We start from the raw sequence: 20,287 nt of genomic DNA, 5'->3' as shown, positions 1-20,287 counted from the left end.
AAGTTTAATATCCAATGTTCTAAAAGTAAATTTAATCGGGTTATAAAATCCATTCCATTGTCACTTAAAAACATAGTTGTAAATGATATAATATATTCTGACATCTCCCCCAAGTTAAGGCAATTATATATAGATGGTATTCGATTTTGTGATGTTAAATGCAACAATAAGTTTCTTAGATCTTCATTAAGGAGTCTTTATTCTCCAAATTTACTTAGACGTAATTACATATTAAAAGATTTCCAAAGGGAAGAAATTGAAAAAATAAGAACTGATTATATCACCTTCCCTATCCCTCCTAAAGGGAAAGAAGTCCAATTTAAAATCTTGAATAAAATTTACCCGACAAATAGACTCCTTAGTGATAGATTCAAAATAGAAACGGGTAATTGTGTATTTTGTGAAACAGAAGAGGAGGATTTGGACCATCTATTCTTTTTGTGCAATTTTATACAAATATTTTGGTTGGATTTTCATACCTGGCTTTATTCCAGTGGGATTCAAATTACCCCATTTACCTTAAATATGATAATGTTTGGAGTGTTTTTGAAAGAAAAGAAAGCTAATTATGGTGTTAATGTGTTATTAATCTTGTGTAAGTATTTTATACATAAATGTCGCTTTTTTAAGATTAAACCAACACTGGCTCACTGGAAAAACGACCTAAACCTGTTGGTTAAATCTTTGACTTTAGTTAAAAAGAAAAAGGCTGCTTTTTTTGTTTCCTTTGTAGAAGATTTTGATTTAGTGAGTTAATAATCTGTTAATTTATGTGACCCCATCTTTATATTTTATTTTCACTATATATGAAAGTTGCTAATATGTAAGAAATGTTTATTCTCTGAATCTGTAATATATGGTGCATTTTGTTTGTATGTTTATATTACTAATAAACAGAGGTGTGGACTCGAGTCACATGACTTGGACTCGAGTCAGACTCGAGTCATTAATTTTATGACTTTAGACTTGACTTGAAATAATGTTCTAAGACTTGTGACTTGACTTGGACTTTTACACCAATGACTTGGGACTTGAATTGGACTTGAACCGGTTTACTTGAAAAGACTTGATATTTTACCCCAAATATAAAATTTAACATGCATATTATATAGAGATTGAAAATGTGACGTCATTCACGGGTAGAACCGCAAAGGATTCTGGGAACTCGTGGCAAGCGGTACTAGCGCACGCAGGCTTTCAATTGAAACCAGTCACACAGCGATAAAAAGAAACACAAAAATGTCAAGAAGCTGTTGTGTTATTAACTGCAATAGCTGGTCGCATGACAGCCACGGGAAGCCGACGGGTAAAGAGATCGGTTGTTATCGGATTACGTCGTTGAAGAGAAATTGTTCAGCCATGTTTCCGAAGTAACAAAGATGCGACTGGATTGCAGCCATTCAAAGACCAATTATAACGTCCCAGAACCCTCCAGCTCACAGGTTAGTCTGCTCCAAGCATTTCCACAAAGGTCAGTCTGCTGTTGTAGTTAATGCGTCATTTTTCTTAACATAATTGGTGATATAGGTTACAAGCAAGTCTGGCGCTGAACAGAAATTGTCGCGCTATGCTCCTTTGTTTATTGTGCATAAATAGTGAATTGTCCTGACAGAATATTGTGTTTCGCTTCTGTTATTATGGTACATTGACAAAAACATATACTTTTATTCACAGGGTAAAACAGTTGTTTTGTATCACTAATTGTCCAGTACGATTACAGCATACAATATTATTGTCACTGCTACATTTCTGTGATGCTACCAGAAATTATTTCCACTGCTAATTAATTACCGTTGAGCTCAAAGGTCCTATTAATAAACGGTTAACGACTGGTAAACTTATGATACGTATGATGGTCTTTACTTTCTACACGGTGCATTTCAAGGTCCTGCACCCATCCGTCGGTAAACTGTACCTGGGCTTGTTGCAGTGACCGGAAGTTACTAAACTTCATGAGTGTATGCACTCACACCAAGAACCGTATAATTATAAATATGCATATAAATATGCTACGATGAGATAGCTGACTTCATCTAACTAGCAAATGTTTTCCAGGCTACGTTGGTGATGCAGGTTTTTTTAAAATTATATATTTTTTAAAATATCATTTATTTATGTATGATATTTTTGTCATGCGATTTTAAAGCCGGTCCTACAAGCGCATCCAAGAATGACATGCAGCTTATCTCAGAACTGTCGGTGAAAATTATTCTTGGAGCTAGGTTTAATTGAGCTGCATTTTAAAGAGGTGCAATTTCACAATTTGTGTATATTTTCTAAGTTCACTATTTTGTCATGTGTTGAGAAAAACACAGATTTAAAAATTACATGGTCTAATATTTACATTTAGCATATAACTGCAACATGCTTTTTTTCGTTTTTTTTTTAAAGACTCGAAAGGACTTGAAATTCAAAATTTCAGACTTGTGACTTTACTTGGACTTTTACACCAGTGACTTGAGACTCGACTCTGACTTGCCTGACATTACTTGAGACTTGACTTGAGACTTGAGGATAAAGACTTGAGACTTACTTGAGACTTGCAAAACAATGACTTGGTCCCACCTCTGCTAATAAAAGAAAAAAAAAAAAAAAAAAAAAACGGCAACTGGCATCCTTGTACATGTAGTGCTGCCATCTTCTGTTTCAGTCCGTTATTACACTCTTAAATCCTACTACTTATTCCTGCGTCTTTTGGGATCATACAAAGCTTCAAACGACGTGTCGACTATTAAATTAGTCGTCTACGATTTTAATAGTCGACATAATCGTGGCAGCCCTAAGTGGAATTGTAAAATCTCCTTCGAGCCGGAGTTGAACCAGCGACCTAAGGATTCCTATTCCCATACACCTACAGTCCTCCGCTCTACCAACTGAGCTATCGAAGGGATCACATGTACAGTGTCTGGTTTGTTGGACCATCGGATACATGGGACCTGACAGAGTCTGTGTTGCAAGAATTCCATGTTTCAAGGACTTGAACATAACAAAACTGTATCTGTCTGATTCTACATGTTCCTTCATGCCTGAGGCACTGAACAGATTTCACATCAACATGAGTATCCTTCCTTTTTCCAACTCTTGGGCTGCGTTCAGACCCAGGGGAGTACTTTGCAGCTCCTGATTTGAAACTGCTTTGAAAAAGCCAGGACTGTACAGTGAAGGTGAAACGCTGATGTTATGGAATTCTTTTCCTGGCTGTGAGGACACGGCGAAATCCCTACCAAGAGTTCCCTCCAGTGTTGCATTCATGATCATAGGAAACCGTGCCGTCATATAGAGTCATTTATTATGTAATGTAAATTTCCCCTTTAAATACTAAAGTTTACACTGATTTATATTTGCCTGTGAATCCAATTACAAAAAAATATATAAACCCTACCGACCGATTTGTACACATGACCTCGAAACCGTGTGGTGTCATTGCCGTTTGTGGTTTCCTGGATTTGCATATACATTTTATATAATACATCATTTATATTCGCAGATCTTAACTATACAAACATCTACTAACAGCCGTTATAAAATCAACCAAATGTGTTCGCTGCAACAACGCATCCTGGTATTCTTTACCTCAGGAGGGAAGTTGTCCAGTTTCCGATGAGTGTGAACGCACCATCGTTATCCTGGTTCTCCATCTTCCTCCAAACAGACGAAGGAGCACCCTGCGTCTGACACCCAGTGGAATATTTTTCTCTTCTCACGTATACTCAGCAAGGTATGGGCGATATTATACAATACAGGACCTTCTTTTAACCTTGCTGTCATTGTGGTGTGATTTTGTATCGACTGTATTTTTGCAGGGCTGCTCATCGTTTAGCTACCGTAAAGGCAGCTCCTGGAAACTGGGCCGCTGCTCACGTTTCTATTTTGACTCCAGATTTAACATAACGAAATCTTGTCATATCGGACTGTAAACCCAGGTTGATGTTAGAAGTTGTCTGTGTTTGGAGTTTGTTGTTAATATTTGTGGTATCGCAGGAGGGAGCGGATGTATTTAGCATTTAGCTAACGCTAGCTAAGTGGAAGTGCTGTGCCTCCCGGTTAATTAAAGCTAACCTGATGTTTGTTGAGAGGTCAAACGTCGTCACACCCAGAAACACAGAGCAGTTAATGTCACCGTTAGATTAGAGTAGGTTCTTCTTCACCATACAGATGAAGAAAATGGCTAATGCCGGCTAAAGTAAAGGTTTAATTGTTTAAGATGTAACGCTAAGTACGTTTTCTTCAATGTAATAGCATGTTTTAGCTAGGGCTGTACAGATACATAAATGTGTGGTCATAGGTTTACATACAGTCATTATGGACATCGATATCATATGTTTGTGCTTTTAATGATTGCTCCGAACTTCGAATTCTTTTCCAGGTTTGCATGATTGTAGAGCTTACATCATTAATAACTCTGCAAAAGTTTGAAATTATGTTGGATTTTCTCTCATCCATACAGATTCAAATATATACATAAACCCCCATTAATATTTGGTTAAGTGTCCCTTAGTAAGTTGTATCTTCCCCAGATGCTTTTGCTAGCGATCAACAGCCATAATTCTTGACCACTCTTCTCGTCAGAATTGGTAAATAAATCTACCACCGCCGTGCTTTACAGCTGCCACTCTGTTCTTAGATTTGATAGCCCTGCCATTATTCCTCCAAACATATCTCTTGTCACTGTGGTCAAATAGCTCAATCGTTGTCTCATCTGACCATAAAACCTTTCTACAGAAGGCATTTTGCTTGACTATGTTTCAAATTGCAGTTGAGCTTGAAGCAAGGGAGCAGGTGAAAGAGAGCCTGGAGAGGCAGAGATATGCTCTAGTGGCACTGACAAAAAAGATGGAAGGCCGAGCTGGAGCTGTCAAAGCACAATATGCTCAGACCACACTGGACAGGATTAGAAATGAGTACAGAGGGACAGCACAGGTTGAGTAGTTTGGAGACAAAGTTACAGAGGCAAGGCTGAGATGGTTTGGACATGTGCAGAGGAGGGATAGTGGAAATACCAGACAAACAATGTTGAATAGGAAACTGCCAGACAGGAGGAAAAGAGGAAGACTGCAAAGAAAATAAAAATAATAAAATTCATGCATTTAACGAAGGAGGGCATGCAGAGGGTTGGTGTGACAGAGGAGGATGCAAGGGATAGGATGGCAGATGATCCTTTGTGGTGACCCCTAAAGGAATCATCTGAAAGAAGAAGAAAGGGGAATGAATAATAACAAAAACAAATTAAACATAATAAAATTGCATTCTGTACTTCCCTAGTGTGGTGCATTATGATAAAATTAAGTTGCCTATTTCAGAGTTTACTAGAACTTCATATATTCTGTAAAACAGTTGGGAGTGTATAATTCAGACATAAATGGTTCTCCTAACCTGTGCCAAACCCAGGATCCTCCATTACAATTCCTGAAAATAAAGCCATATTAATGAATCCAGACTATGCGATTACAGTGCTCTGTAGTCCACTGGTTGTGTTTAACACCACTCCAGCTAATATTTGGTATTTTGCTTGGGGCTCATAAGCTTTCATTTCCACAACGGATTTTGCTCAGTTATTTATTGAAAGGGGTGTTCTCCATACTTGTAGTGTAACCTTGTATATTTGTAAGGCAGTTATTCATACATTCATTTAGAAACTAAACACATCAGGTTGGTCTGTCATAGAAGAAACCTGTAACATTTTTAGATTGGTTACTGGCTGTTGCAGTGTACTATGTTGGAGGCAAACCTGATGACTGAATTTCATTGAACTACTTTGTGGCTTGTCACCACGCCACTTAGTCATATGGCAGCCTCACTGAATGATTATGTAATATTTTTTTAAATGTATATATCTATTTATTTTTTTACAGAACTAAGGACCACAATCATGACGGACTCCAAATATTTCACAACAAACAAAAAAGGTGAGTATGATAGAGAAATTGTTTTTGTTCATGTAGGCATGTTAGAGATTGGAAATCTATGGCAGTGTATATATAAACAGTACTGCCGTCAACTCTTCATCTGATTCATCTTTCAGGGGAGATCTTTGAACTGAAGGCAGAGCTGAACAATGAGAAGAAGGAGAAGAGGAAAGAGGCAGTGAAGAAGGTCATTGCTGCCATGACTGTTGGCAAAGATGTCAGGTACACTGCATTTATGACATGCGCCACACAGGTCTATAATTATAACAGTGTGATAAGATAAGCAAATCAAAGTGACGTGGCGTCTGTGATTTCTCAGTTGCATTATGTGTTGGCACCGAATATCTTAAACAAGAAGAAAATTGTGTTGTGCTTACTGACCAACAGACAATTGGATTAAAGTCCTTCACTCTCCTAAGTAATTCAGCTGCTGATATTTAACTCTGAGTTTTGCTTTTGGAAAGCTGATTAGTCTCATCCTCAGTAGACTGATGTGTGGTCATTGTTTCCGGCTCTGCTTTTGTTTCCGCTGCTCTCTGCCAACTCCCAGGATATGTTCCTGGAACTGTCAGTGCTGCTAAGAGAGTAATAGTAAATAAAAGTCTCAGTATTGTTCAGGGGGCTCACTGCTTTGCTATTGATTGCCATCGGTCAAGGAAATCAGTCATTGCAAATTAAGAGAACACAGTAGCAGAGATTAAAAAATAGGAGAGAGCAGTTGCTAAGGTACTTGGAGCTCTGGCCATTTTCACTCTTTTTATATATCTGACTAGTAGCCTCAGAAATCAGGAGGTAAAAGTGTGAATGAAAGGATGTTTTTATTACTTTCAGGCTATTCAGACATCGTTATTGATGATCACTTTGCACACAGTGTTTTTTCACAGTGTGCTAAAGCTTTACAGACATTAATTAGTCATACTACAGTTGTATGATATGTCCGTTAAGCCGATTTGTACTGATGTGAGTTCAGGACAGTTACTCATGCAGTAAATTCACAGCTAGTGTGAGAGAACATGACAGTGTCGCAACATTGTCTAGTACTCCTTTTTGAAGTCAATTTGCTTTGCTCTCAGTTCTTTGTTCCCAGATGTAGTCAACTGCATGCAGACTGACAACCTGGAGCTGAAGAAGTTGGTGTACCTCTACTTGATGAACTACGCCAAGAGCCAGCCTGATATGGCTATAATGGCCGTTAACAGCTTCGTCAAGGCAAGACAGAGAATGAACTGTTGATTAACGGCATCCTACACTAATCTGCACTAAGGCAGTTAAATCTAAAAATACTTTTTATTGTTTTCCTGCTACCATAGTTTGTCCATGCTGTTGCACAGGATCGATCAATGGGTTTCCTACATGCCAATAGGGATTAAGATTTTTGTACAGTTTTCAGATGTGTCTTGCACACAAGCTCATGATTTGCTCCAAATTACAAAGTGAGTTAGTTTTTTAACTTTGACGCCCATTGTACCTATGTAAAATCTTTCTTCGCCTATTCCTTAGGACTGTGAGGACCCCAATCCTCTGATCAGGGCTCTTGCCGTCCGCACCATGGGTTGCATTCGGGTGGACAAGATCACAGAGTACTTGTGTGAGCCACTGAGAAAGTGCTTGAAGGATGAGGACCCATATGTGAGGAAGACTGCAGCTGTTTGTGTAGCTAAACTTCATGACATCAATGCCCAGATGGTGGAGGACCAGGGCTTCCTGGACTCCCTGAGAGATCTTATTGCTGACTCCAATCCCATGGTAGGTCTCAGTACTTTACACCTCTATCTGTATCTTTCCCAAAGTTGTGTTAGTGCTTTAAAAATGCTGTTAGTTTCCTTTGGATTACTATTAAAGAATAATTAAGTTAATATAGAGTTAATTATTGTTGAAATCATTATTGTTTCATATCTTGCATTTTAGGTTGTGGCCAATGCAGTTGCTGCGTTATCAGAGATCAGTGAGTCTCACCCCAACAGCAACCTGCTGGACCTCAATCCACAGAATATCAACAAGCTGCTGACGGCCCTCAACGAGTGCACAGAGTGGGGACAGACCTTCATCCTGGACTGCCTGTCCAACTACAACCCCAAGGATGAGCGTGAGGCTCAAAGGTAGCAGTCCTGTCAACTTTTACTTAAAACTACACCATTTGTGATATTAATCAGAGTTAGAAAAATCCTTTTAAGACCAGAGATAAGCCCAGCATTATCACTACATGACACCACTGAAAATGATGGGATTTCTGCTTCTTCTCCTCAAAGCATCTGTGAGCGTGTCACCCCCCGGCTGTCTCATGCCAACTCAGCGGTGGTGCTGTCAGCTGTGAAGGTACTGATGAAGTTCTTGGAGCTGCTGCCCAAGGATTCTGACTACTACAACACATTGCTGAAGAAGTTATCTCCCCCACTGGTCACCTTGCTCTCCGGGGAGCCAGAGGTCCAGTATGTGGCTCTGAGGAACATCAACCTCATCGTCCAGAAGAGGTATATTGTCAGAAAGGACAGAGAAAGGTTTCAAGTTGAACTGCTGGGTTTAATATTAACTCTAAAAATATTTTTAATATATAGATTTTGAAATTTGGTTATTTCCTTATTGTAATTTCTTCATATTTTACTGTGTTTGTTTGTTTATACACTCTTATGACAAGCAATTGGAAGCTGGGAAAGACAGATTTCTATTTTTGTTCTCACCACCTTTTAATGTATATTTTTTGTGTGTACACACTGAACTGAACCTTAGCACACACACAGGATAAACCTTCTTGTCTAGCAGCTTAAGGGCTATAGCAGGCAATATTACTCTATGACTGACACTTACATGCTTAGTTGCCTGCTACTTGAAAAGCATTAAATCCCTTCTTGGGATTTTTCTTTTGGACTAGGTGCCACACTATAATGTGTCATGTATTGATTTTGTGCAGGCCTGAGATCCTGAAGCAGGAGATCAAGGTGTTCTTTGTCAAATACAATGACCCCATCTATGTGAAACTGGAGAAACTGGACATCATGATCCGTTTGGCTTCTCAGGCTAACATTGCCCAGGTACTTCACAGAAAACAAGACTAAAAGTATATTGTAGCAATTAATTGTTCGAAAATCTTTAACATTATTTATAGAAAGTAGTTTTAAAATGATTCACTTCTGTTCTGTGATTTGCAGGTTTTGGCTGAATTGAAGGAGTATGCCACAGAGGTAGATGTGGACTTTGTGCGTAAAGCTGTACGAGCCATCGGACGCTGTGCCATCAAAGTTGAGGTGAGAATTATGGGCCCAGTGAGCTAAAATAATGATGTGTCATTAGTAATTTAAAACTCTTTTCTGGTAGTAAAGGTGACAGATGTTTCTGTCCTGTTTCCCTTCAGCAATCGGCAGAGCGCTGTGTCAGCACTCTGCTGGACCTGATCCAGACTAAGGTCAACTATGTGGTTCAGGAGGCTATTGTGGTCATCAGGGACATCTTCCGCAAGTACCCCAACAAGTAGGTTTCTCATTGAATGCGTGAAAAGTGTTTATCGAGTAACTATTCAGTGCTCTATATAAACCTTTTTAAAAAATTGATGGACTGTGTAGCTCACATGTGTACATGTCATTTCATGTGATGTGTAGTGTGTAGTCCGATTCTTACTTTAGAGATATGGTGTTCTTTAGGTATGAAAGCATCATTGCCACACTCTGTGAGAACCTGGATTCCTTGGATGAGCCTGACGCTCGAGCTGCCATGATCTGGATTGTTGGCGAGTATGCTGAGCGGATTGACAACGCTGATGAGTTGCTGGAGAGCTTCCTTGAGGGCTTCCATGATGAGAGCACTCAGGTAAGTTTATTTTAAAAAAAAATACTCATGTAAAATAAAATACACAGATTACGATACAATATACGAGAGCAGCATTACATATTTCAGAAAGGCTAGTCTTGCTTACAAAAAAACATTGAGTTGAATTTTAACAGTTTATCTAGAATAATAAAATGTTTTCATGTATTTTATCATTTTGACTTTTTTAACAATGTCAACAATGTTCCTATGATTTGTAATTATATTGTGTATTGTTATGAATTAAATAAGAAAGGTTTCAATAATCTTATAAGATAAGATAAGATAACCTTTATTAGTCCCACACGTGGGAAATTTGTTTTGTCACAGCAGGAGTGGACAGTGCAAAAGTTATGACGCAAAAATTAGAATACAATAAGAATAAATACAGTACACAGCTGTACAGAATAGAATAAAATAATATACTATATACAGTAGAATAAAATAGAATAAAAATATACAATAAGATAAAAATAGAATACGAATGCTATATACAACTGAGTAAAAATACAACGATGCCAGAAAAGATTATTGCACTTAGTCTTATTGCACATGTGTGGATGTGTGTGTTTGTTCAGTTAAAGTCTTTGTTGTGGAGTCTGACAGCAGTGGGGAGGAAAGACCTGCGAAATCTCTCCGTCCCACACCGTGGGTGCCGCAGTCTCCCACTGAAGGAGCTGCTCAGTGCTGTCACAGTCTGCTGCATGGGGTGGGAGACGTTGTCCAACAGGGATGACAGCTTAGCCGCCATTCTCCTGTCACTCACCACCTCCACTGGGTCCAGAGGGCATCCCAGAACAGAGCTGGCCTTTCTGATTTATGTTTCTGTAAATATCATTAAGTGTTGTAGTCGGGGATCGACTGTTTCAAATATTTTTTGACCTACCACAGCTATGATGAGGGGTTAGACTTTCAAAGGCATTGCATGTAAAACAGCCATATTCCAATGGTGTGTGTGTGCTCGGACTTGCAGGTCCAGCTTACTCTGTTGACCGCCATTGTCAAGCTGTTCCTTAAGAAGCCATCAGAGACTCAGGAGCTGGTGCAGCAAGTCCTCAGCTTGGCCACTCAAGTGAGTCGTATATTTTATTCTGAAGAGGCTTTGCATGATTTTGATGACTTGTTCGGTTTCCCTCTCTCTGAGAAGTGTTTCTTTCTCTAACATATATGAAAGTATTATTCTCAGATATGTAGCTTTCTTAGCTGCCACTTTTGTAACGACTTGTGAAACTGTGGTCCTCACAATCTTCTGGTATGTGATTTCTGCCTATGTTGAGTATAACTTGCACAACGTGTTGACCTCCTATGCAGGACTCTGACAATCCTGACCTGCGTGACAGAGGCTACATTTATTGGCGCCTGTTGTCCACTGACCCCGTAACCGCTAAAGAGGTGGTGTTGTCAGAGAAACCCCTAATCTCAGAGGAGACCGACCTAATAGAGCCCACCCTACTGGATGAGCTTATATGCCACATTGGTTCTCTGGCCTCTGTGTATCACAAGCCCCCCAGCGCCTTTGTGGAGGGAAGCCATGGAATCCACCGGAAGCACCTTCCTGTTCAGCACAGCAGGTCAGACACTGTTTTCAGTGCCATACCAGTTCTACACAATGTCATGTCAGCTGCTTTTACCAGCTGTTGTTCTGGGTGCCGGACGCTGTCATGCAAAACTTTTATTGCTTTCACTACTAGTCCATTGTACTAATACATAGAGCTCATACTTTAATATATGGCTTTTTGGACATGATGGCCTGAAAGATCAGTGTAATAAAACGGTTGAATTTTTGAAATTCTTGAAAGGAGCTTAACTTTAATAATCACACTGGCGTAAACTGATTATATTCAGATATTTCATATTGGTCGCACTTTGCTTTGCTTCCATTTTCCATATATAAGAGGAAGTATTTATCCCTTCAGCAGTTCAGTTCTGTTGCATGGAAAATTTGCAAATTGGCCAGGAAGGTCAGTTCATGAAAATGTGTCATATGTCGAAATTGTGAGATAAAATTACACAACCTGTAATTGTTGAGGAGTAGATTTTGCTTGATCCCTGGTGTTTATAAGCAGAAACACTATAGTGGCTATCGTTGTACTTGTACCACTTCATAATTTCCAGGAATGTGCCCGTATTGATCTGTTTGACAACAAGCAGCTGAGTCTAAAGTCTAAACTGTTAAAATTAGTGCTACTTAAAAAAAAAAAAAAGTAATTGGTGTGAGTGGTTTGATGTTTTTAAGATAAAGACAGAGTTTCTTATTCATCCAGCAGTTTAAAATGCAGTCTTCTGGTTTCAAAGCATTTGGTTTGGTTTCAAGAAAATGTTGGATAATACTTATTAATGTGATATTGTATGTTGTATATGTGAGCTGAGAACTGTTCAATTTGTTAATCATAGCTCAGTTTATGCTTTAAACTAGTTTCGAAAACAGGACATTGCCCAACTCTTAAGATATTGCCTCATGCCCCACTGATGTTGAAGAGTCAGGCAAAATCTTGTGTGAAAGAAGAATCTACAACAGGAAGCTGTGGACTTGAGGACTTTTAGATGAATTTCCGTTGAAGTGGATGTACTGTATTTGTCCCAGTTTAATAAGGAAATGTATTTACATAATGGAAACAAGTTTTATGATATAAAAAATTTGACATTTCTGTTCCAACACAGTGCTGTAGCACAAGGCCCTCTTTAGCAGTGTGCTTGTTTGCTGCTAGTTTAGCTCACAAGGTGAGATGGAAATCTCATGCAGCAGCCTGGACCCAATGGCCCTTTACTGCTCATCTTTGCCCACCTGCCTTCTTGTCTACTCTCCAGTAAATCTACTAAATGCAATAAAAACCTCCCCCAAATATAATGTTTAACTTCCTAGGATCTGGCGTCCACATATGTGGACATCACATTTTGGGTTATTTCGACCAAAATACTTAATTTTGCTCTACAAGGGACTGACATCCACCTACAAGGACAATATACTGCCACTGTTCTATCAAAATTTTAAACAAATATCCTCATATGTGGCTCTCATTTTTCTAAAAAACAAAAATCAGGTAAAAAACAAAACAAGAACTGGTAATTCTTTTGTTTTTACATTCATTGGGTCCCAATATGCCCAAATATCAAAGTTAAATTAAAAATGCATGCCTTAGGAGGTTAAAGAAAGTTGTTGCTGTGCTTCATAACTAAAGATTCTACTATTTTGCATTCTTTCATAATTTTCCAGTGATCTGTGATACTTTTGGAGCTCTTAGGATTTGAGTTTCCAAGTACATTTCATTTACCAGTCTACTGTTTTGCCTTACGACAGCATCGACACAGGTGAGAGCCCAGTGAGCGGTGGGCCAGCAGCAGCCATGGACCAGCCACATGTCATTCCCAGTCAGGGTGACCTGTTGGGTGATCTGCTGAACCTGGACCTGGGTCCTCCAGTCAATGTGCCCCAGGTCTCCTCCATGCAGATGGGTGCGGTGGACCTTCTGGGAGGAGGCCTTGACAGTTTGGTGAGCATGAGCATATTTATGCACACTTACTTTACTAAATTTAGGTAAAGATCCACTGAGCGATTGCACTTAATTGTCATTGCAGCAATGGGTCTTACGTGTTTGGCACATTGTATGGAATAATAATAGACATTTATACTGTATTCAAGCTTTGACTCCCATTAGATCCTTCTATAGTTTACCAGTGCTGGTTACGTGATGCTACCTAGTGGTTATCACCATTCATTTTAATGACTCTTTCATCACATTAAGGAGGAAAGAGGCTGTGCAGGCAGTTGTAAAACATCTGGAAAGCTGAAATTTTCCCAAAAGAAATGGGTATATGATGAAAAGTTAGTTTTTCTTTGTTCCTCCTTAGGATTGTTATAGTTGAAGAAGACCTGTTCAGATCTTGTACCTGCTGACACCATTTTCTTTTCTACTGGGTTTTATGTGTTCATGCAAGTGCGCTTGTGATAAAAAGTAACTGTTATGCTCATATGCTGTATCTTGCTGTAACACAAATTTAAAATGTTTTAATACCGTAACATTGGCTCATAAACATGTTACTAGGTATTTGTCTTCTATTACCACTTCTCCGAGCTGCCGGAATATCTGGATTTCTTCATAATCTCCTTGCAGAGTGATTTTTTTTTTTTAATGTCTAACCTACAATCCAGAGATTAATATTTCCCAGAAAGTGAGGGCTCCTCTTGATGGGTTATGGTTGCTAAGAAAGTCTCTGTCTCTGTCTCTGTCTTTGTGTCTTTGGTCTGTCGATAATGTTTGGATGCTGTCTTTGGTGGCCTCTCCTCTCTCCTGTAGCTGGGGGGAGACCTGGGCGGAGGTGTTGGGGGAAGTCCAGCAGTAAGTCAAGCCCTTCTGTTTGGCCGTCTGCATGCTGCATGCTTCCTGAATTTAACCCACCACACTCGTCTTACTCACGCATTTTTCAACAAGATGACCACACGGATGTTTTGAATGTTTTAGCCCATTTAAGTCTTTGATGGGACACACAAAGGCATACAGGGGCAAACTGAAAGCCTTCTCCTTCTGTCAGACATCAGGATGAATACATCACTTAGTTCTCTTTCTCACTTCCTGTTAAGGCCTTCCTTAAATATTCATAGTGTGGGAATGCAGTAGACATTATATTTATGGTCATTTTTGGGGGTGGGGGGGTGGTGGTGACATGGCCACTGACACCATTTATAGGCTTTAAAGAAAGGAAGAGGTCATTGTGTAGTAATGAGGACGCAACAGATTTTACTGTGTTGTAGAGCCATTCATAGACTAGAAACCTCTTTTCTAAATCCTTTGTAATTTTTTGGGCAACCAATAATTACAACCACCTTATGAAAATAGTAGATTTTCATATTTTCCATCAATATCACTTTCAATATATCAATATATCATAATTTTTTCCATCAATTTGAACATATAAAAATATACACAGAACTGATATATTTGTTTATGCCCTCTTTTCCATACTCTTGTATGATTTTATACATTGTAAGAGGCTTAGTTAATATGATGTTAATTTGGACTTCTAATGTATTTTTTCAAATAATATTTTTTATAACAAATGGGCTCAAACAGGCAAAACAAAATTTTTACTCTTTTAAATTAATCTCACATTTGATTTTTTTGATTTGGCTAATCGTGATTTTGATGTGATTGAAATCTTGTTTTTGTTTTTTTTCTTCATAATCACAAAGACCAAATCAGTTGCTTCTTCCGTTGTTCTGGTCTAAGATTTTATTTTCTGTGTGACCCGTTTAGTAGATTTTAGTAAATTTCTCAAGTCTTCTGCGATACTTCATAAAATTATACTTTATTAGATTGTGTTTTGTGTGTGTTTTTGTTGTGATTTTTGTTGCAGGTGGGACAAAATTTTATCCCGTCATCAGTCCCCAACACTTTTGCTCCTTCACCTACACCTGCACCTCCTGCCACCAGCAGTGGCCTCAACGACTTATTTGAGCTTTCCACAGGCATGGCCATCACCACAGGAGGCTATGCAGTCCCCAAAGCAGTGAGTTCACGCAACTTTTTCTTGGAAGGTGTAACGTAAGTAAAACACTGTCTGTGTTATTGACTGCAGTTGTACTTTTTACCAGGTATGGCTTCCTGCAGTGAAAGCTAAAGGGCTCGAGATCTCTGGAACATTCTCTCGCCGTCAGGGTCACATGTACATGGACATGACTTTCACCAACAAAGCCCTACAACACATGACCGACTTTGCTATCCAGTTTAACAAGAACAGGTCAGTGATCTGACTCAACAGGAATGTCATGTCATTACTTATTGCACTCTTTCAGAAACGTTTTAAAACTAACTTTAATATTAATATATGTTTCTGCAGTTTTGGGGTGATCCCCACCAGTCCTCTGCCCGTTCATACTCCACTGATGCCCAATCAGAGTATTGAGATCTCTTTGCCTCTTAACACCATTGGGCCAGTTATGAAGATGGACCCTCTCAATAATCTTCAGGTACAGCAGCACACAGTGGCCACACATTTTATCAGCAGTGGAACACATTTAAAGACCTGGCCAGGGACAGGTGTCTTGCTCTTTCTGTCTCTCTGAAATGTGTGTTTTGTTTTGTTTGGTTTTTTTTTATTATTATTTAGTGTGACATGGCCATTAGTTCAGAAATAATTTCTCAGCGTCTTGCAAAAAATGAAAATTCCAGGGTGTTTGCACTCAGTACAAGAATTGGAAACTGAGAAAAACAGCTAGCCCTCATAAAATATATTTTAGAAACTGATGTTTAGTTTACAGTTTTAACCTGATTGAATGCAAATGTTGGTATATTGGTTGTTATACTCAAGATGTCAAACTTACCATGTTCTCTTGTCTTTCCTATAGGTGGCTGTAAAGAACAGCATTGATGTGTTCTACTTCAGCGTACTCATCCCTCTCAATGTATTCTTTGTTGAGGATGGAAAAATGGGTAAAATTCTTAAAACCTTTTAAAACAGCAACAACAGTGTGGTACTATTCCTTAAATGGCTAATTATATTCCTCACAGCTATTGAAGCTTGACAAACATTGCTGTTACTTGGGAAATGTATATTCAGTCTGCTTTTGGGCTGTAAAAGTATGTTATAGGCAACTGAAACCTACCTTATTGTGAAGTGTAATTTCTATGGAATGAAAAGAATTCCTTCATCCCTAATAATAGATCTGAATAGAATCAAACAAAACAGTAAATCATTTAAAGGGCTTTGAATTATCAATGTCAGTGGTTTGAAACATCCAACACTTTCTACATCACTGCTGTCGGATATTTTGTTTTTTCTTCTTCAGAGCGACAGGTGTTCCTGGCTACTTGGAAAGACATCCCAAATGAGAATGAGCTACAGTATCAGATAAAGGACTGCCACCTTAATGCAGGTAGACAAATTTGTCAAAAATCTCATGAGCATGTTAAATTATTTTTACCTGCTTGTTTATTGTTTTCTTTCTCGTCCTCATAACTTGGCTCTATACTTCTTTATTTGGTAGTTTCTCTAACATATCAAAATATTAGACAATGCTTTTACTCGTGCAAAATATGGCAAATGGCACAATGATGCATTTTTGAAGTAGTTTTTCTTTGTTTCAATGATTGAATACAATTTAAGCTAACCATATCATCAGCGTGGTTGCATTAAATATATAGATGACTGATTAACACATTCTCAGCTCAGTGTTTAAAAACCTCTGTTATTTTTAAGACATCAAAAATACTCCAACTTATCCAAAAAGCCTTATTTCTCTCTGTTTTCTTTCTCCACCCGCATGCTTATCTTTGGATACTCTTTCTTTTTAACCAATGCTGAACATCTCCTTTCCTTTAAAAAAGTTCACAATATTTTTGCCACTATAATCCTAGCATTCTGATAGCTAAAAGTTGACCAAAGCAGTACTACTTTCAGAATATCTGTCCAGCTTTACTGACATCTAAAGGTTGAAGTTGATTAAAATCCTCACAAACCTAGTTTACCCTTTGCCAGTAGTGGACTTTGTATTAGCCCATGCATACATTAGTGTGAGTTCCTTAAAGTGATTATGGTTCCAGTAGTGATAGCACCCTCTTGTGTGTGTGTTTTTATGTGGCTTCTGAAATGTGAGTGAGGTGTAATCATAATCTGAGAAACCTTCCGGTCTTGCAGACACAGTTTCAGGGAAGCTGCAGAATAACAATATCTACACCATTGCCAAGAGAAATGTAGAAGGCCAAGACATGCTCTACCAGTCCCTGAAGCTAACCAATGGCATCTGGATCCTGGCTGAGCTCCGCATTCAACCTGGCAACCCCAACTACACGGTATAGCATCACAAGATTTACATTTTGACGCGCTGTTCTGGGTTTTAAAAAGTAATGAGGAAAGTTTCACCTTCGCTTACAAAGATTTTCTTGTTTTAGCTGACCACCAGTTCAAAGTTCAAAGTAACTATAAATACAGTGAAAATCAGTAAGTCATGGTATAGAATATAGTGAATCCAGAAAATAACCAGTATTTATTTATTTATTTTAACTTATACTACTCGAAAAGCAGCTAATGATTTTCAAATAATTACCGGTTATTTGTGTTAATGAGCTGATCATTTCAGTTGTGGACAAAAAGTGAGAATGCTGTAATAAAATGGTAAGGGAATACAATTACACAGCACTACCCTTCAGTAGGGGAAGCACGCTACAATATTCGTACAAGATCCTGACCCACATCCTGACCTTCCTTGTACACAGCACAAATCCTCAAAGTAAAATGGGAAAAGCACTGTCAATAACATCCCTCGTTCCAGTTTTACTCCTTTATTCCTCAGTTGGTCAGTATAAGCAGTGTAAACAGAGCTGTGATTGAGCATCTTTATAAATGTGTGAGTGAGTGCGTCTCCCTTTATAACTCTGCTCTCCTTTTGTCCACAGCTCTCTCTGAAGTGTCGGGCTCCAGAAGTGTCTCAGTACGTCTACCAGATGTACGATTCTGTGCTGAAGAATTGACGCACTTCACCACTTGCCGACTCTGCTTCATCCTGACAACAAACCGCAGTGTTTTTTTTGTTTTGTTTTGTTTTTTTTATTTTATTTTTTTGTATGTGCAGCTGACTGCCAAAACAAGAGAATCCAAACAGTAAAAGATGGATACTAAGCAATTTTGGAGATTGTGTTTTTCCTCAAAGTGATCAACAGGGTAAATGTGAGATGAGACAAAGGGTATTGGGAGTGATTATCAAGCGTACTGTTGACATTTCCTTTATTTTGGCAGTTGAAAGCATCATTAAAATCCTCTTAATTCTACCCCCTATTTTTACATCTCAGTGAAAACCATTCCATCCTTAACATTACGTCTTATTGTTGTGAAGATGTGATTAATGATGAAATTGTCCTGAGTGGGGACTTGCTTTGTTCAGCTCGCACTTCTTTTAATTTAGATCCACTTTTGACGCTTTCTTTGCTTCAGTTGTACCTCCAGAGTCACAGCAGTATTCTGTTGTTTTGAGACCAGAAACGTCTGTCTGACTGCTTCTGCCACATCTGGTGGGATCACTTACAATTTGTGCAATTTGTTTAGAAACAAATGTCAACTTTTCTCCCCTTACTGTGAAGCATTGTACACTAATTGAGAAACTTAGCGATAAGTTAGCAACCCTGTAATTGCAAAATCTAGGCATTTCATTGTTTCCTTATGCCATTTATGGTCTTTCTGGCAGAGGCGTTTACAACCATCCGGTCTTCACAAAGCTCTAAATCCTTTTAATGACACTCCACCTTATCCTTTTCTTGTTAAAGCGTTCGTAAGCAGTTCGCTGTGCTGGTTCTGATATTAAACAACTTCAGTATAACATTTTATGAAGTGCTCTTCAAAAATTAAATAAATCCATAAGCAAAGGAAAAGTTACACTGTTTAGTTTTCTGATGAGCAGGTGGCATAAAGGACATTGATGGGTTTAAATTCTTAAAGTTTTACAACCACTACAAAAGCAAGAGCAGCCAATTTTGTGTTCACACTCCAGTGCCACTCTGTTTCCGGTTATTTGCTTGACACGATTTTTTTTTTTTCTTCTCCTCCTCTTTTCTGAAACGGTCCCATTTACTGCAGCCACACTTTTCACAACTATATTTTCATTCCTATTTATTGTGCATCTACCTCTGTGTGTTTTCTTTTCACAGGTGTTATTGTTGCATTAGTTTCATTTCCTTGATGTGCTTTACATGTCATTTGAATGCCAGTGTTTTTATTTTTTATTTTCTTGGGGGGATTTTCATGTAATGCTAAACTGTGGGAAATCCGCCAAGTCAGATTCACAGGACCACACATTTACAAAAATGAATTGCCAAGTTTATTTTTATTACTCTCAAAAGAATCCTTATAAAGTTGGCATAGTGTGAGCTATATGAACATTAGAGTACATATACCCAAACCCCCAGAGTTGTACTGTAGGCCAGTAATGGTGTAGTAAGAAAATGTTTAGTAACTATGTATAAAAATGAAGCAAAAATGCTTTCTCCCTATCCCAGTGTGTCAGTTGTGTTGGTGACGTACATGAGATGAGAACATTAATGTGCCTGCATGAGCTCGCTGTCATTTTACCCTTTCTTAATTTCAGCTGTGGATTTCCTCAAGTCTGAAATTCTGCTCCTAACCTACGTTTCATTGTAGATCCCATTAGTTTTTTATTTGTTTGTTTTTTTTCTAAACACAGCATCGTCTTAAACACACTCCTGCAAATAGAAATGTTTCCAGCAGCACAGAATGTGGGCCGAGGTCGGTCACGGCATCTTATGAAATGGAAAAGTTTGTGTCATTGCTGTAAGCTTGTTGTAAATGATTTGTTACTGTCACAGTACCACATCTTGTGTCAATAAATCGTCAAATCCTTGGTGGTGGTGCATGGTTGTTGTTTTTTTATTTTTATTTGTGTGTTTTGTAAGTCATGTGCAGCACAGCAGACCTGAAAAAGGGGGTGAGTGGTACAGAGGACTGCAGGTGGAAGATAAAGGGTATCCTTTCGTTACCTTTCATCTCCATGTTGAGATAGTTGCTTTGGCTTTCTGTTTATCAGAAACATGAGAGCAAAGAGGGCTGCAGCTCTACCGTGCTGTGGATTCTTGCTAAGA

General features: G+C 38.6%; 1 protein-coding gene across 1 annotated transcript; it reads left to right on the top strand.

Moving 5' to 3' along the window:
* The first annotated feature begins 3,584 nt into the window (after positions 1 to 3,584).
* ap2b1 (adaptor related protein complex 2 subunit beta 1) lies at positions 3,585 to 20,049 on the top strand. The gene is made up of 22 exons (XM_082548455.1): positions 3,585 to 3,718; positions 5,853 to 5,906; positions 6,023 to 6,128; positions 6,980 to 7,115; positions 7,407 to 7,652; positions 7,815 to 8,005; positions 8,156 to 8,377; positions 8,815 to 8,935; positions 9,053 to 9,148; positions 9,256 to 9,371; positions 9,542 to 9,707; positions 10,678 to 10,776; positions 11,016 to 11,275; positions 13,003 to 13,195; positions 14,000 to 14,041; positions 15,057 to 15,209; positions 15,295 to 15,440; positions 15,540 to 15,669; positions 16,048 to 16,132; positions 16,489 to 16,575; positions 17,337 to 17,491; positions 18,095 to 20,049. Exons 2-22 carry the CDS (start codon positions 5,870 to 5,872, stop codon positions 18,167 to 18,169), a joined length of 2,862 nt encoding a protein of 953 aa, XP_082404581.1. The 5' UTR covers positions 3,585 to 3,718; positions 5,853 to 5,869; the 3' UTR covers positions 18,170 to 20,049.
* The last annotated feature ends 238 nt before the right edge of the window (positions 20,050 to 20,287 follow it).

This window comes from Aulonocara stuartgranti, assembly GCF_965226115.1.
Source record: "Aulonocara stuartgranti genome assembly, chromosome: 10".
NCBI classification, from domain to species: Eukaryota; Metazoa; Chordata; class Actinopteri; order Cichliformes; family Cichlidae; genus Aulonocara; species Aulonocara stuartgranti.
Note: the sequence above shows the minus strand (reverse complement) of the source record. Positions and strands in the feature narration are given on the sequence as shown.